Here is a 16,264-nt window from a genome sequence, read left to right on the forward strand (position 1 = left end):
TGATCCTTTCTAGTGTGCCGTGGCTTTGCACCTGAGTTAAATCTCAAGCAAAGGCAAAACCATATAAATGACCTGACCTACACCTATGGATGCAATAGCTCCAAAGAGGGAACAAATCTTTACAGCAAGGATCATTCCCACCCCCCCCTCCTCCATACACAGAGTAGATAGGGATGGGCAACTTGTACACTGGCTACCCAAAATGGGCAGGGGGGTGGACTACAAAGGCAAGAAGTGACTGGCTTACAAGCTTTCAAGAGGAAACCTAGATCCAGAGGGCGTGGAGGAAAGTAGAATCTCCACTGAGAAGTATCCAATCTGTCTGGGCGGGGTTGATGAAAGGAGATGCGGACAGGTCTATTGTGCTACAACAGAGAATAATTGTTATCAGGACTGATTGTGAGGATTGGAAATGGAAAAGTAGACGTTTTGTAGCAAAAGGAGGGGAGTGTTTGACTTTGCAGTTTAGGAGCAGAGGTCCCTGGAATCATCAAAGAAGAGCAGCGTGCGGGACCCTACCCAGAGAAGCAGTGACGCCAGAGATGGAGGCAGAGATGATGATGTGGAGAGATGGAGCAGCTGGGGACTTTAAACCCAGAGAGGGAGAGGGGCTGTGTGCTGACAACCAGGGGGCAGGCTTGCAGGGTATCACCTTTGGTTGGCTGATGATGCATGGAGAAGATTGTAACCATGGCAATGAAACATACATGACAGGATGAGTGTAAAACTAAGGTTCTCTCATATAAACTATAACTCATAATAAAAAAACAACACATAAATGACTTAAAGATAGAAAGAAAACCTCAGAAGTGTCTCCAGGGGCATGAAAGACTCAAACAGGTACACTCACATCAGTCTCATCTGATAATCAAAGACACAGTTTTCTAGAACTTTCTTTACTGCCAGGACAAAAGGGCCATAACCCACGCATACAGCTCCTTCCCCCACATGACAAATCTAACTCAAAAGAAAAAGTATCTTGCTTTTTTTTTTTTTTTTTTTTTTAATTATTGTTAAATTTCAAAGGACACAAACAAATAGAAAGGCAAAATATTGGATTGTTTGTTATGGAACTGGTGGCTGTGAAGAATGTAAGGAACTAGTTTGTAAAGTTCACAAATGCTAATAGCGTCAACTAGCACTGTTGGGCTGCAGGCTGCTCTCAGTTCATCTGATAATTCTGTCATCAAATAAGTTGTTGTTTTGTTATGTGCCGTGGAGTCGGTTCTGACTCATACCAGCCCTGGTACAGGGTTTCCGAGGCTATAAATCTGTACGGGACTAGAAAGCCTCAACTTTCTCCCGCAGAACAGCTGATAGTTTCAAACTGTTAATCTTGAGGTTCACAGCCCGATTCGTAACCACTATGCTACCAGAGCTCCCTATCAAATAAGTAGTCCCATGGAAATGATTTAAGTACATTTAAAGGCAACAGTGCAGTGCTGGTGGTGCTGGTGGTAATGCCGTGGATATCTAACCACAAGGTCGGTGTTTTGAGCCCACCAGACACTCCATAAGGAAAGAGGAGGCTTTCTGCTCCTGTGAAGATCTGCAGCCTCAGACACCCTATCTCACTATGAGTGAGAACGGATGTGACAGCCACCACAACAAAGACAACTTCAATATCACCCACTGAGTTAAGATAAAAAGCTAAACTCCTGTCAGAAAATTCAAGCACGTAAAGCATGTCTGTGTTCTTCGTCCTTTTGGATGTAAATATAATTTGTAATTAAAAACTCCAATCATTCAACAGGATGTCCCCTGGAGAAAGACATGATGCTTGGTAAAGTAGAGGGTCAGCCAAAAAGAAGACCTCCAACAAGATGGATTGGCACAGCGGCAGCAGCAATGGGCTCAAGGATAACAAAGATAGTGAGGATGGCACAGGTAAGGGCATGCTTCATTCTGTTGTGCACCTAGATAGGGCCGCTATGAGTCAGAACCAACTCAATGGTACCTAACAACATCATCATTGTGGAATGAGTTCATTGTAGGTTCTCTTAGTTTGGACCAAGTACCAATTCACAGTTGTGGGAGTAAGCGTAAGGCCATAAAAGTGACCATTTGTTAATGGAACAAAAGCAAACCCAGTTTCTTTCTGTTGGAAGTGAAATAAAAAGGGTTATGTAATTTCAGGCTTTGTTGCCAAGGAGAGTTACTAATTTATTTACAGATTTTGATTCCGAGATTAGCAAAGGGGTGCTAAACATCCAGCAATCTATAATAAGACCATAAAACAATATATTAACTGTATTACACCTGGTGATCTCATATGGACACGGCTCTAACCAAATTACTCCTACAGACTAACCCTACAATGGAAATGTTTACCTGCCTTTGAATCTCTGAATTAATCAATCTGGCAGAAATTGTCTATGCAACATAAAGTCAACTGATTAAAAAGCAAAATCCAGGTAACTAGAGTTATATTGGCACCATTTGGAGGAAAATGAAATTAATTTTCACTAAGCTGAGTGGTAACCCAATTGCTTCTGTGGTAACATGAACCAGACACACTTTGCATCTGGTTTTCTATTTATATTACTCCAACCAAGATTTTATAATCCGCCAAGAACTCTCAAAGAGTATACATGATAAAAGCATGAGGTGTACTGCTATATACTAAAAAAAGAAAGCACAATTCCTAGCATTAGTAAAAGTGCTCTTGAAGACATTAAGATTACATATGCAGTCATTTAGATCAATTCTCAAATCCCTAAATATGGTTTCCAGGCACCTTTGGGAGCCCACAGGCCAGCCCATCAACCACACCTATTTCTCTGAGGAGTCAGGTTAGAAGATCAGCCACACCTCAACTTCAAACTGCTTATCTAAGGCCCTGCTATAGTCGCTAAATGCCATTCAGTCTGTTCCGACTCACAGTGACTCTGTATATAGTTTCTAAGAAGTGGCGGGTGAGTTTTGAACTGTAGACCTTATGGTTAACAATTCTGTGTCTAACCTACACTGATACACCAGGACCCCCTAGATACCTAAAAGGCAGGTAAAGGACCCTTCATCTCTCATGACATGATGCCCTGTGGGGTTTTCCATTGGCACTTGATGGGTCCCTGTCGAACTTGGGAAGAAACACCAAGGACCGGACTGCAAACATTCCAGCCACTTTCCTCAAGCATCTGGTGAAGATGAAGAAATTCTAAAACCCAGAGAGCTGCTGCCATCCAGTTGGTTCCTGAATCCTGGCCATGCCAGGTACAATGGAACATGAACGAACCATTGGGATCTATAGAGCTGTTCTTTAGTTGATTTGGGGAGTAAATCACCAGAGTCTTTCTTCCTAGTCCACCTTAGTCTGGAAGGTCCACTGAAACGTGGTCAGCATCGGAGCAACATGTCAGCCTCCACTGACAGACGGGTGGTGGCTTCCCATGAGGTGCCCTGGCCAGGTGGCCAGGTCTCCCATCTTGGCCTCAGCAATGCTTTTAAAAAGCACTGTAAACAAATACACCAAACCCATTGCCTCTGAGTTGATTCTGATTTAGAGCAACCCTACAAGACAGAGAACTACCCCTGTAGGGTTCCCAAGGCTATCAGTAAAAGATCCTGTCTTAACTTTCTCCTGAGGATCAGCTGGTGGGCTCCAACGGCTAATCTTTAAGTTAGTAGTAGCCCACCGGCCCACCAGGGCTCCTAATAACAGTAGTAACTATGCATAAAAATATAACAATTCTCCTCAACTGCAGTATCCCAGAAGAGACCCACCAATGCAACAACTGCCTCTCAAAAGTGTGCGCTGATTTTTGTTTTCAAAGGTTTCTACATTGCACTTGAGTTACACTTTGGCAAGTAGAAAAGAATACGCTCTAAAATATGTGCTCAGGAAAAACAAAACGAAACAAAACACACCGCCATCGAATCAATTCTGACTCATAAGCTAAACTAGAGCAAAAGGCTCACCTTTCTTCTGTGGAGAAGGCTGGTGGGTTTGAACAGTCGAATTTGCAGTTTGCAGTTCAGCGCTTAACCAACAGCACCACTAGGACTCCTTACATGCTCAGAAAAGATTACAGAAACATTTGGAAGCAAATAATGGTGACTGAATGGCACGATAAACACGTTGTTGTTGTTGTTATGTGCAGTGGAGTCGGTTCCGACTCATAGCGACCCTGTACACGGTTTCTGAGGCTGTAAATCTTTACGGGACTAGAAAGCCTCATCTTTCTCCCGCGGAACAGCTGGTAGTTTCGAACTGCTGACCTTGTGGTTCGCAGCCCGATTCGTAGCCACTACGCTACCAGGTCACATAATTGTACACATAATGGGCTAAAATGGCAAAGGATCTGTTACATACATATTTACCAGAGTTAAAAACAAAATGAAGAAAAGACTGCACAGGGCACCATGTCTGTATCTGGCAACTGAAATAAAGCTCATTCAATGAATCTATTTGACTCTGACACTAACCTAAATCAGGTATAAACCAGGTCGTTTTTTCTTGATAGCCAAGCTAAAAGTCACAGCAGTCAGTTACGTTCACTTTTTAAGCAACGTACAAGCAAATCCCTACAACAGACATTTCAACGTCATTCATCACAATGTGACAGTAACAATTACAAAACAAGGCCTATTTTTTTTTTATTTCAACTGAAATGATCACATAAACATACAGGATATTGAGAATTTAAGGTAAATTTGTTGTTCGTGTTCTAGGAGCACATGCTATTAACGGACACGCTGATACTAGGAGAGTTTCTGGTCCTGTCACCAGAGTTGCTGCTGTCGGTTAAGTTTGACCTGAGTTTTGTTGTTTTTAGGTGTCATCAAGCTGTTCCAGCTCATAGTGACCCTCTGTGTACAACAGAAGGGCACATAACCCGGTCCCGCACCATCCTCAAAACCATGATGTTTGAGCCCACTGTTGCTGCCACTGGGTCAATCCAGCTTGTTGCGAGTCTTCCTCTTTTTCGATGACCCTCACTTTACCAAGCATGGGGTCCTTTTCCAGGGACTGATGCTCCTGGTACCATGTCAAAAGTATGTGAGTCGGAGCCCCACTATTCCCCTTCTAAGGAGCATTCTGGTCGTACTTCAAGACAAATCTTCTGACAGTCCATGGAAATTTCAATATGTTTTGCCAACATATTTCAAATGCATCAATTCTTCTCCTGTCTTCCTTATTCATGCCAACTTCCACATGCATTTGAGGCCGTTGGAAATACAATAGCTTGGGCTAAGTACACCTGAGTCCTCACAGTGACATGCTGGCTCTTCAACACTTTACAGAAGATTTGCCCAATACAATATGCCCTTTGATTTCTTGACTGCTGCTTCCATGAGCACTGGTTGTGGATCTAGTAAAATGAAATCCTTGATAATATCAATCTTTTCTCTATTTATCATGAGTTATTGTTCAAGTGGGAGAAAGATGATGCTTTCTACTCCTATGAACCTCAGAAGCCCTATGAGTTGGGACCAACTCAATAGCACTTAGCAACAACAAATTGGTCAAGTGTGAGGACTTTTGTTTTCTACACACTGAGTTATAATCCATACTAACGAAAGTTCAACAGTCTTTGATCTTATCAACAAATGTTTTAAGTCCTCTTTACTTTCAGCAAGCAAGGTTGTGTCTTCCGCATATCGCAGGCTAATGATGCCATGATCTTCTCCATATAGCCCAGTGTCTCAAGTAATTTGCTCAGCACACAGATTGAATGAGTACAGCGAAAGAATACAACTATGACACACACACCTTTCCTGAATTTACAGTATCACACAGTATCCTCTTATTGTTTGAATGAGTGTCTCTTGGTCTATGTACAGGTTCTTCATGCGCACAATTATGTATTCTGGAATTTCCATGCTTTGCAGTGCTATCCATAAGTCTGCTGCGATCCACACAAATGCCTTTGCATAGTCAACAAACCACAAATAAACATCTCTGTATTCTCTGCTTTCAGCCAAAATCCATTTGACGTCAACAATGATATCCCTGGTTCCATGTCCTCTCTTGAATCCAACTTGAATTTCTGGTAGTTCCTTGTCAATGTACTGCTGCAATCATTTTTCACTATCTTCAGTAAAATTTTACTTGCATATAATATTAATAATATTGTTCAGTAATTTTCACATTAGAAATTCTTTTAAATTTCTTGGCATAGACTGAGTGCTCCCAGCACTGCATCACTTTGTTGAAACATTTCAACTGGTATTCTGTCACTTCCCGGAGCTTCGTTTTTTGCCAACGTTTTCAGTGCAACTTGGACTTCCTTCAATACCATCAGTTCCTGATCATATGCTACCTCTTGAAATGTCTGAATGTCAACCAATTATTAATATAATGACTGTATTCCTTCCACCTTTTGATGTTTCCTATATCATTCAATATATTTATCACCCATTATTTGTTGTTGCTATGTGCTGTTGAATCAGTTCCAACATACAGTGACTGTGTATAGGGTTTCCAAGGAGCCGCTGGTGAGTTTGAACTGCTGACCTCATGGTTCACAGTCCAGTGCTGAACCTACAGTGCCATACCAGGAATCCATATTGCCCACAGAATGCTTCACTATTATAAAACTTGAGGCTTGAACTTGAAAGAACTCTAGTTCTTTCAACTTGAGAAATGCTTTTCTTCCCACTTCAGGTTTTCTTACTCCAGGTCTTAGCACATTTCATTAAAATACCTTACTCTTGAGTTGTGCCTTAAATTTTTCTGTTCAGCTCTTTTATCTGAGTTTGTTGTTGTTAGGATCTGTTGAATTGGTTTCGACTCATAATGACCCTGGCGCACCACAGCCGGGCCCTGAGTCAGTCTCAGGATTGTTATGAGTCACTCTCATGACTGAGTCCACTGCTGCTGCCACTGTGTCAATCCATCTCATAGGAGGTCTAACTCTTTTTCATTGACTCTTCATTTTACCAAGCATGATGTCCTTCTCTGGGGACTGATCCCTCCTAACAGCATGCCCAAGTATGAGAGACAAAGTCTCCCCATCCTCACTTCTAATGAGCATTCTTGGCTGTACTTCTTTCAGAACAGATTTGTTTGCTCTTCAGGCAACCCATGGTACTTTTGACAGACTTTGCCAACACCATTTACCTGAGTTTAGTCCATATGAAAAGTGAGGACACTCCTCAGACGTAGCAGAGTCCTGTAAACAGATCTGTAGACTGCTGCACTCTTCAGTAAAGATGCTAACTAAAACCAAGATATGCTAAAAAAAAAACAACAAAAAAAACTGGAAAAGATGCCAAGTCACATACCAATCACCAAGGAACCAGGAAACGGCAGAGACAAGGGCCTTCCTCCAAAGCTGAGAAAGAGAAAGCCTTCTTCCAGAGCCTGTGCCCTGAATTTTGACTTTTAGCCTCAAACTGTGAGAAAAGAAACATGTTACAGTCAAAAGAAAATCTTCCTGATACCTTACTTAGCCAAAAATGCTATCAACAAAAAGTACGCTTACCTTTTTAAAAAGGTAATAGAATCTTCTAGCAGCAAATGCAAAATTAAATTTTTGTATGGTTTGTGAAATGCCATGTCAAAGGGCCACAAAGCATAACAATATTTCACAATCATCTCTTCCAAGATGACAAAGAAAAGGCAAACCAATGGTTGTGCCTAAAAGGGCCGTGGAAACATGCAGCGAAGCACCAACTGTGTCCACTGCGTGCCTAAAGACAAGGCCAGTAAGAAGTCATGATCTGAAACATAGCAGAGGCCACAGCATCAGGGATAGTTCCGAAGCAAGTATCTTCAACCCATCCGTACTTCCCACATTATGGTGGTCACAACAAGGTGGTCAGGTACCGTGCTCATGAAGCCTGGAAGGACCCAAAACCCCCCAATCCCAATTTAGACCTGCAGCTGCTGCCCCATGACCGACACCAAAGCCCATATAAAGATTTGATCCCATAAAGGCTAAAGAAAAATCAACCTGCAAGAAAATAAAATGGAAATTATATGTTAATAATATTCACAATGAAAAATTAACTCATAAATTTCAAATGGGATGGAAAGAGGGAAGACAGACAGAAAACTAGCTCTAACAGAGCTGCTGTTGTTGTTGCTATCACTCACTGCAACCCTGTATGAGGTTTCCTAGAAGGAGCTGGTGGATTTGAACTGACCTGATATTTGTATTAGCCATCTAGTGCTTATCTTACAGCTCCACAAAGATCAGAAATCAGGGCTGTAGTGTCATGCTATTTCGCAATATTGCTTTAGAATACACAAGTGAAACACCAATTTCATGTCACAATTTGTATGAAATGCAGAGCATCAACTAGAAAACTTAAAGCTACCTTTTAAACACACTCCTACCATAAGATCCAACCACTCTCCTCCCCCATGTTTACCTAAGAGAAAAGAAAGCATATGTCCATACAAATGTTCATAGCAGCTTTATCTGAAATAGCCTAGAACTGCAAACAACCCAAACGTTTAGCAACACAACTGTGGTCTACCAGTAAAGTGGAATACTACTCAGCAATAGAAAAAGAATGAACTACATAGTAACACGGCATGGATGAATCTCAAACTAATTATGCTGAATGAAAGAATCCACACATGAAGACTAGATACCGTCTGATTCCATTTATATAAAATTTTAGAAAATGCAAAATAATCTAGTGACAAATCTAGGGAAGAGAGGGGGACAGATTACAAAGGGGCACAAGAGACTTTATTGAAAAATGGTTTTGTTAATTTGACAGTAGTATCCTGGTGTAGCTCTGGTAGCGTAGTGGTTACAAATCGGGCTGCTATTCTCAAGGTCAGCAGTTGGAAACTACCAGCTGTTCCGTGGGACAAAGACAAGGCTTTCTGCTCCCGTCACGATTTACAACCTTGGAAACCCCGCACAGGGTCACTATGAGTCGGAACCAACTCCACGGCACACAATAACAACAACAACAACAACATCCTGGTGTGGCATTAAAGGATAAACACTGAACTGCTAACCATAAGGTCAGCGGTTCAAACCTACCCACCATTCCTCAGATACACTATTCAGGGTGCTATGAATCGGATTCGACTCAATGGCACTAAACAACTACATCTTCACAGAGGTGACAGATTCAAGGGTGACACTATGTCATAGCTTATCAAATTTACCACCTTATATATGCAGTTTATTGGATGTCCTCTGTACCCCAACAGAAAAAGGGGGGAACCCCACTATCAAAACCATCTCTATCATTCTTGTCAGTCAGATCTGCTCACCACAGTCACTTTAAAAAATGCAAAAGTATCCCCTAATTTGATGATCGAAGTGATTAAAGCACTTGACTGTTAACCAAAAGTCTAGTGGTTTAAATCCATCCAGTGACTCCATGGGAGAAAGATGTGGCCATATGCTTCAGTGACGATTTGTTGTTAATGTTAAGCATCGTTGAGTTGGTTCTGACGATGTTTCTGAAGAGCGGCTGCCGAGTTTGGATCACCAACTTTGCAGACCTAGTGCACCACAGTAAAGACTAGCCTTGGAAATCCTAAAGGGCAGGGCTAAGTCCTGGTGTGGCACTGTGGGTTAATGGGCAAAGTCTGTTTGAACCACAAGGTCGGCAGTTCAAGCTCACCAGTCACTCCTCACAAACTCAACTCAACAGCACTTAACAACACTCTGTCTTACAGGGTTGCGGAGTCAGAATCAACTCACTGGCACACAACTACTCAAGGATCATCATTATCACAAAAACAGGAAACTCATCTTTAATTTCCCTCCTTGGTTGACTTTTTGACACTGGTGTTACATCAGTTAAAACACAACATGAGAGCCGATCCAGCACAAGGCCCCACAATTTTAATTCGACCTTTTCATGCAAGTGTTTGCATGCTTTGACCAAGAATCCAATTTCTAGAAAATAGAAGTAACCCCAAAATACAAGAAAAGTCTTACACATAAAAACATGCACTTCAATCCTACTGGCCAGAGGGAAATGGTAAAGGGTTCTGTCAATGACACAGCATGTACATTATAGGAACTATTCATTTTGTCTGGTATTTTTAAGGGGAAACAGTTAAGTGCAAAAATATTAAGCATAAAAAGGGTATATGCCATATGACCAATAAGTTTAAAATGATATATATTTGGGGAAACCAAGACTGGTAGGAAAGAAACACCACAGGAGCCAGTGAGGACCCCAACCAGGAGCAACAGCATCACCTGGAAACTTGTCAGAAATGCAAATTCTCAGGCCCACCCTAAACCTAGTCTCTTAAAAAAAACAAATCCAGGTGATTAGCATAGTTTGAGAACCATTGTTTAAAGGATGAGATTATAAAAGACGGTCTTCTTTCCCTTTAGGGAATCTCTTACTCAACTATTAATACTTTTACAATCCAACTCTGTTTTTTCATTATTTTACTAAAATGCACACTATGTGGGTCTGTCAGTTAAAGCTATTACACTGAAAGCACTTTTGCCTAAAAACCCAATGATTCTTGGAACCATCAAGGCCATTAAAAGTAAACAATATTTTATTTAAAAAAAAATTTTAACTGTAAAACGTATGTATATATATATATATATATGTGTGTGTGTGTGTGTGTGTGTGTGTATATGTTGGTATATATACATGTATACACATACAGATACATAGAAGATCAGGGTTAGGGAAAATTGTAATACCTTGAAAACTAACAAGTCCAGCTTATTCTAACATATGCAAACAGACAGTAAGGGATTTTTTATGGGTCACAACTGCAAAAAAAAAAAAAAAATTTTTTTTTTCCCTAAAAGCTGAACTTTCAAGCTTCTGTGTAATTTACTAGAGCTGCACTGTAGGAATCAGATACTCTGAAGCTGTGAATGCTTACTCATGTTGGTTCCTGTTTCACCAAGATAAGTACCAGTATGTTATATTTGTCACCAAAATCTAGGCTAAGAAGGTAAATTTGGAACACTGGAATTTGCCAAATCTTAAAACTTTTCATTTAAAGACTCTAGGACCATGAACCGGTTCCATCCTCCATTCCACCTCACTAGGAGAAAGGCCCAGGGAAATAAAAGGCAAACCAAAGGTTCCCAATTGAGCCTGGAGCTGCTGAAAAGATTATAGAATTGTCTACACCTGGAACACACAGGGCTGTAACAAAGACTCACTAAAATTTAGGGATAGAACAGAACTCATGAATAGCATACTGCCAAGACAAATGACTACACATCTTAACGCTTGTTTTTGTTTCTGTTTTTAATGTCTTTTTAGTAACTAGCAAGAATACAGAGCCCCATACATCTCATCACTTAAAATTCACTTTGGGTGGTGGGGGTGGTGGCAGGGAATCTTTCCACTCCTTAAAAAGTCAATTCTGTCAGTAAATACAAATTATGCAAAAGCAAGGTGATACACAGGGCTGATTTGGTATAAGCACAGTCTGAGCTTTGTGGCAAAACAAAACTAATTATATAAGCAAGATGACCACCCACACTACTGACCACCCCCTCCTAGCACCTAGCAACATGCCTGGCACAGAGGGTGCTGAAAAAATGTGGGGAGATGAGCATGTTACACACAGTTTCCGAAACCCTAAAGCAGACACCAAAGATTCTCAAACGTTCCATAAGTTGTGGTGAATTTCAGCTGACCACCACTTTGGAAGGCGTAACTTTCTACATGCTCTTGCAAACCCTTTCAAACGGGCATTAGTCAGGTAAACATGTTTAAAGTTATTTGTTCTATTTTAAGTCACTGTACTCCCTCTGAAAAAGAGAATCTTTTCAAACTCTTGGTATTATTAACTAAGTTGCAAAATCTCACATCAATAACAAATACAGTCTCTGCCAAGTTCCTCTTATCATCAGACCCCCGTTTCTGATTAAATCTCAGTATTCTTGAACATTCTGTACTCCAACAGGGTCATGTTTTCCTTTTTGCCCCTTGAAAACCTACTGGAACCGGGATCGCAGCTCACAGCTTCCCCAGCCCCCACCTCTTTTGTATATAAACACGCTGTCTTGTCACACTCCATCAGCTGTTTGGTGGCTCCACCCCTCCTCCTTTTCCGGGTAGTAACAGAGCAACCAATGAGCTGCGAGGAGCTGTGCCTGCGGCCTTTTGCCTGCAAATGCTTTTCCAAAACAAGCAGATCGAGCCTGTAGCAGGGGCCACTGATAAAGGATCACCAAGGCTGTGCAACAGGGTGAGACAAGCGGCCCCCACCAACAAGGAAACCGGAGTAACCTGAGCTGTTCGCTCCCCCACCAGGGAGAACTTAAACCGGTATTCCTTCAGGGCAAATCACGCTTAGGTCCCAGTTCTCAATCTAAATAATCAGCCCGGTAGGCGATGCAAACCTCAAAGGTTGCCAAGCTGGGAACTGCGCAGTCTCACCCATCTACCTGCCTTGGCAAACAAACGTGGCCACGCTGTGCGAGACCAAGTCACCTAGTTTGGGCTTACTGCGAGGTTCGAGGGGGTTTTTTTGTTTTTGTTTTTTAATTGGGACGCATTCCTACAGGGCCCAAAGTCATATAACTCGGTTTCTAGGCTCCGGGAGAGGTTTGCACAACCCTCAGCAGAGGATCGGCAAAGAAACAATGAATGAGTCAGAGTTTCAGAACAAAATCGCCCAGCAGATTAAGTGCATCGGTGCAAAACACTCACTCCCTGCCTAACTCGGCTCTCCTCCTACCAACCCGTCACAAAAGAAATGATCACTGACTCCAAACAACCTCCGTGAAGAACCTAGGGAGGTGGTGGACGGCAGTGGCCAATTAGTTACCGTCCCTGGTCTCCCTACCCCCACCATTCCCTACTTTCCCACTAGATAGGGTCCCCACCAGGCTGTAAATCCTGGTGGCATAATTACAGGAGACATTCCAAAATGGGCTGAAAGAGGAGACGGCCGTGAAACCAGCTCTAAGCCTCTACACTAAAGAAATCAGCAAGGGGCACGGAGGGGCAAGAGTAAGACATTCCTTCAGACCTTTTCTTTCTACTTCCTCTCCTCCGTTCCACCACCTTCCATTTTAACGCCAGGCCCTTTTCACCCCCTCTGTTACTCATGGTAGTAGACTGGAGGTGCTTTGCTTTCGTTTTGGGGGCTTAGTATACCTTACACTCAAAATCTGATGGCTCCATTTGGGCCTACTGATGGGAATTCAACCGATCAAGGAGACCACAGGCTCTGTTCACCCCCACCACCCATCCACACAAAGGGAAATCTGAAAATGTTAACTTCCCAACTACGTGCCACCAGAAAACAACACACACGGCGCAGATAAGCTCTGGTTGGCAAATCGCGACATTGCCAGCCTCCCATCTCAGAGATCTACACCGTGAAAGCCTCTGCTTTCTTTTGTCAGGAAGGGGGAAGGTGGGGAGAGAGCAGAAAAGCAGAGGCATGTTTGCCTTTCTTCATCTTCTACTAAAAATAAGGTATGAAATAAGCCACTGGGGGGGGGGGAGGACACCCCGCTGGTCTTTGTCTGTTTTACTCTCCTCTCCTGCCCCCGCTCCCCCCCCAACCCGGACTCCTAAACGCGGTAATCATTCTAGAAGCCCCAACCAACTACTAAATGAACAAAAGACACTGTATTGAAAAGGCATCAGGTCAAGTTAGGCCTCACCCTTTGCCTCAATCTTTAAAAATATCTACTATGTACATAATTGGAGAATCTGACATTGATCAGAAACAGCTGGAATTCTCCCAGCCCCAGTCAATTAAACACGAGGTAGAAATTTGCATTAGGTGTGACAGTAACTCTTAATTCAAGATAAAAATAACTCAAAGCTTCTGCCACCAGGTCATTTCCTCCTTTCTAAACAAAAATAAAAGGTCAAACTGCTTTGTGTAAAATGTACACACACGGTCAGAGTTACAAGTTTTCCTTCAACCTTATGAAATGCCAGCATTACTGATACCATTTGTAAGGTCTGCAACTCAATCACGGCCACAAACAGCTCGTAAAGACTTGATTTAACTTGTGCCTAAGCATACATTTGGTACGTTGTATGTACTTTCACACTTGAGACGCTCTCAAATCTTTTCTCTCACAGCCCCCCCATTCTAAACTCAAACCTGAAACTTAAAAGTTTATCTACTGTTGCTAATTTCTTATCAAGTTTTACTCAGCAAGGCGAAAAACACCTTAAGCCTTTAAAGATTAAGGGTTGGAGAAAAAAAAAAAAAAAATCTCGTGCCCAGGCAACTTCCTTCCCATCCCCCACTTTCAAACCTAATAAAATAAGTAGTTTTTAAAAAAACTTCAGCAAATTCCCTAACTGAAATTATTTGACAATAACCACAGATCTCTCCAAAGAGGCAAACCATCCAATTAATAACAGTAACAAATTAAAGGAAGGAGGGCAGAAATTCACCTTAAGAATCTAGCCAAACAACTTGAGTTATATAAACAAAACCCTGCAAGAGGGGGAGATGGTGGGGAGATGATAGGGGGATGGGGGCCGAAGAGAAGCAGGAGCCCACAGTAACTGCGTTCTACATCCCATCACCCTTGTCTCCCTCCCAGGGACAAATTGTTCAGGGCACTAGGCTCACTTCCTCTCTCTCCCACCCTCTAAATTACTCCTAAGAAATTCCTCCATGTTATCGTGAGATGCCGAATGTCTCTGCTCACCAAATAAATACCAGTCCTGGATCCAACCAAAACCATGGGCTTTCCCCCGGTGCTACCTTTACATTGTAAAAAGTTGGGGGGAGGGATACAAATAAAGGCTGTCACTTGGCCAGATCAATTACTCCCCAAGAACCTTAGCTTCATAGAGGGAGTTTACTCAAGTGGACAGTCCAGGGGTATTTTATCCAAGAGTCCTTTCTACAGCCCCCACCCCCAGCTGTCATAGTCACAATATGGAGGGTGGTTTGCTGGAGGGCCGGGGGGCAAGGGGGGTCCTCATCACATACAACTATGGATAGGGTAGGCTTTGTCCGTAGATAGGACGGCAGTAGGGTTCTTTCAGGGATCAAAAGCTTCATGGGGGTCCATGACTCAAAATTCTCAAGGTTGTTTATCACAAGAGGGGGCAGCGAACAGACGATTCTCCTAATATAGCAAACAATTAGGGAGAAAGGAGGTCACCTGAGTTACTCCATGTCAAGGATTGTGAGTGGAGGGGCGTCTCCAGAAAGGGGGAGAGGCTTCACCCCCGGGAATTTCTACCGAGCGTCCCTATATCGAGAGGGAGAAAACAGGAAAGAGGAATTCTGAAGGTGGGACGAGGGTGAGGTGGTGGCCAACATTGCAAAAAAATAAATAAATAAATAAAACAACTAAAAAATACTAAAAAGGCCGTCTTGGGAGTCTCAACGTCGTGGAGTAAAGTCACAGGTAATGGGGGTGCAGGAAGAGCAAGCAACGACGCAAATTTAGGGGTGCTGCAGATAAAGGAGGAGCTGAGAGTGCTCTCGCTCCGGGGAGGTGCCAAGGAGCCGCCGTAGGCACTGGGGGAGGGAGAAGAGGCTCGGACACTGGCCTGGAGTGCCCCAGAGCCCCTGCTTGGTTTCAGGGGTGTCCTGGGCACCCCCACACCGCCCCCCACACGCTGCCCGAATTCCCCTCCACGAAGGATACAGCTTGACCACGTCCGTGTCCATCCGCCTCTTGCCCGGACTGGGGGATGACATGGTGTCGCCGCTGCCTCCCCGTCGCCTGTGCCGCCGCCTCTCTCCCCTCCTCGGCCCGTCTGTCACGGGCCCCTGGCCCGGCTCTGAGGAGCCTGCGGCCGCGCCGGCGCCTCGGTGGAGATGGCAACACCCCGCGGTCCTGTTGGGTCCCGTCCGCTGCCGCCGCCCCTCGCTCGGGGGACACCGAGCACTGTCCGGCTGGGTGGGGGTGGGGACCCGCGGCGCCCGGCTCCGACTGCCCCTCTCCGGCGGAGGGTCCGCCGCGGCCCGGTCCCGGCACTAGATTGCGCCGCGCGACGCTCCCTCCTGCCTGCTCCGGCTCGCTCGCCTGCTCGCCGCTCACCCTCTCCCGGCTCCCCAGCAGCCTCCACTACAAGCGGACGACTCCAGCTCCGTCGGCCTCTCTACCCTAGCCTCGCTCGGGCGCCGTGACGTCACCTCTGTGATGTCACCACATAGGCGGGCCTGTCGGCGAAATGGGCGGGGCGCCGTCCCGCGGCGTGTAGTCTCCCGAGTGATTCTGGGAGATGTAGTTCCTATTTCTCCTGCCACCTCAGCCCTCTTCCCTCTACCCCCTCCCCCTCTTCCACTCCCCCGCACACCTAGTCGCTCAACTATCAGTGTCGTCATCCTCATCATAAACAATAGTAGTAAATAATGGGAACATTATTACACTCATGTGTTTTAAGGTAATGAACCTCCTTTGCACATACT

General features: G+C 43.8%; 1 protein-coding gene across 2 annotated transcripts in view; it reads right to left on the reverse strand.

Moving 5' to 3' along the window:
- The window catches only part of UBE2H (ubiquitin-conjugating enzyme E2H), a 112,431-nt gene extending 96,816 nt beyond the window's left edge, over positions 1-15,615 (reverse strand). The window contains exon 1 of one of the 2 annotated variants that reach the window (XM_006861128.1): positions 15,498-15,615. In XM_006861128.1, the coding sequence (XP_006861190.1) occupies positions 15,498-15,550 (53 nt within the window). In that variant the 5' untranslated portion in view covers positions 15,551-15,615. The remainder of the gene's footprint in view (positions 1-15,497) is intronic. The other variant, XM_006861129.1, reaches the window with a different exon arrangement.
- Positions 15,616-16,264: the final 649 nt, after the last annotated feature.

This window comes from Chrysochloris asiatica, unplaced genomic scaffold, assembly GCF_000296735.1.
Source record: "Chrysochloris asiatica unplaced genomic scaffold, ChrAsi1.0 scaffold00041, whole genome shotgun sequence".
Lineage (NCBI taxonomy): Eukaryota > Metazoa > Chordata > Mammalia > Afrosoricida > Chrysochloridae > Chrysochloris > Chrysochloris asiatica.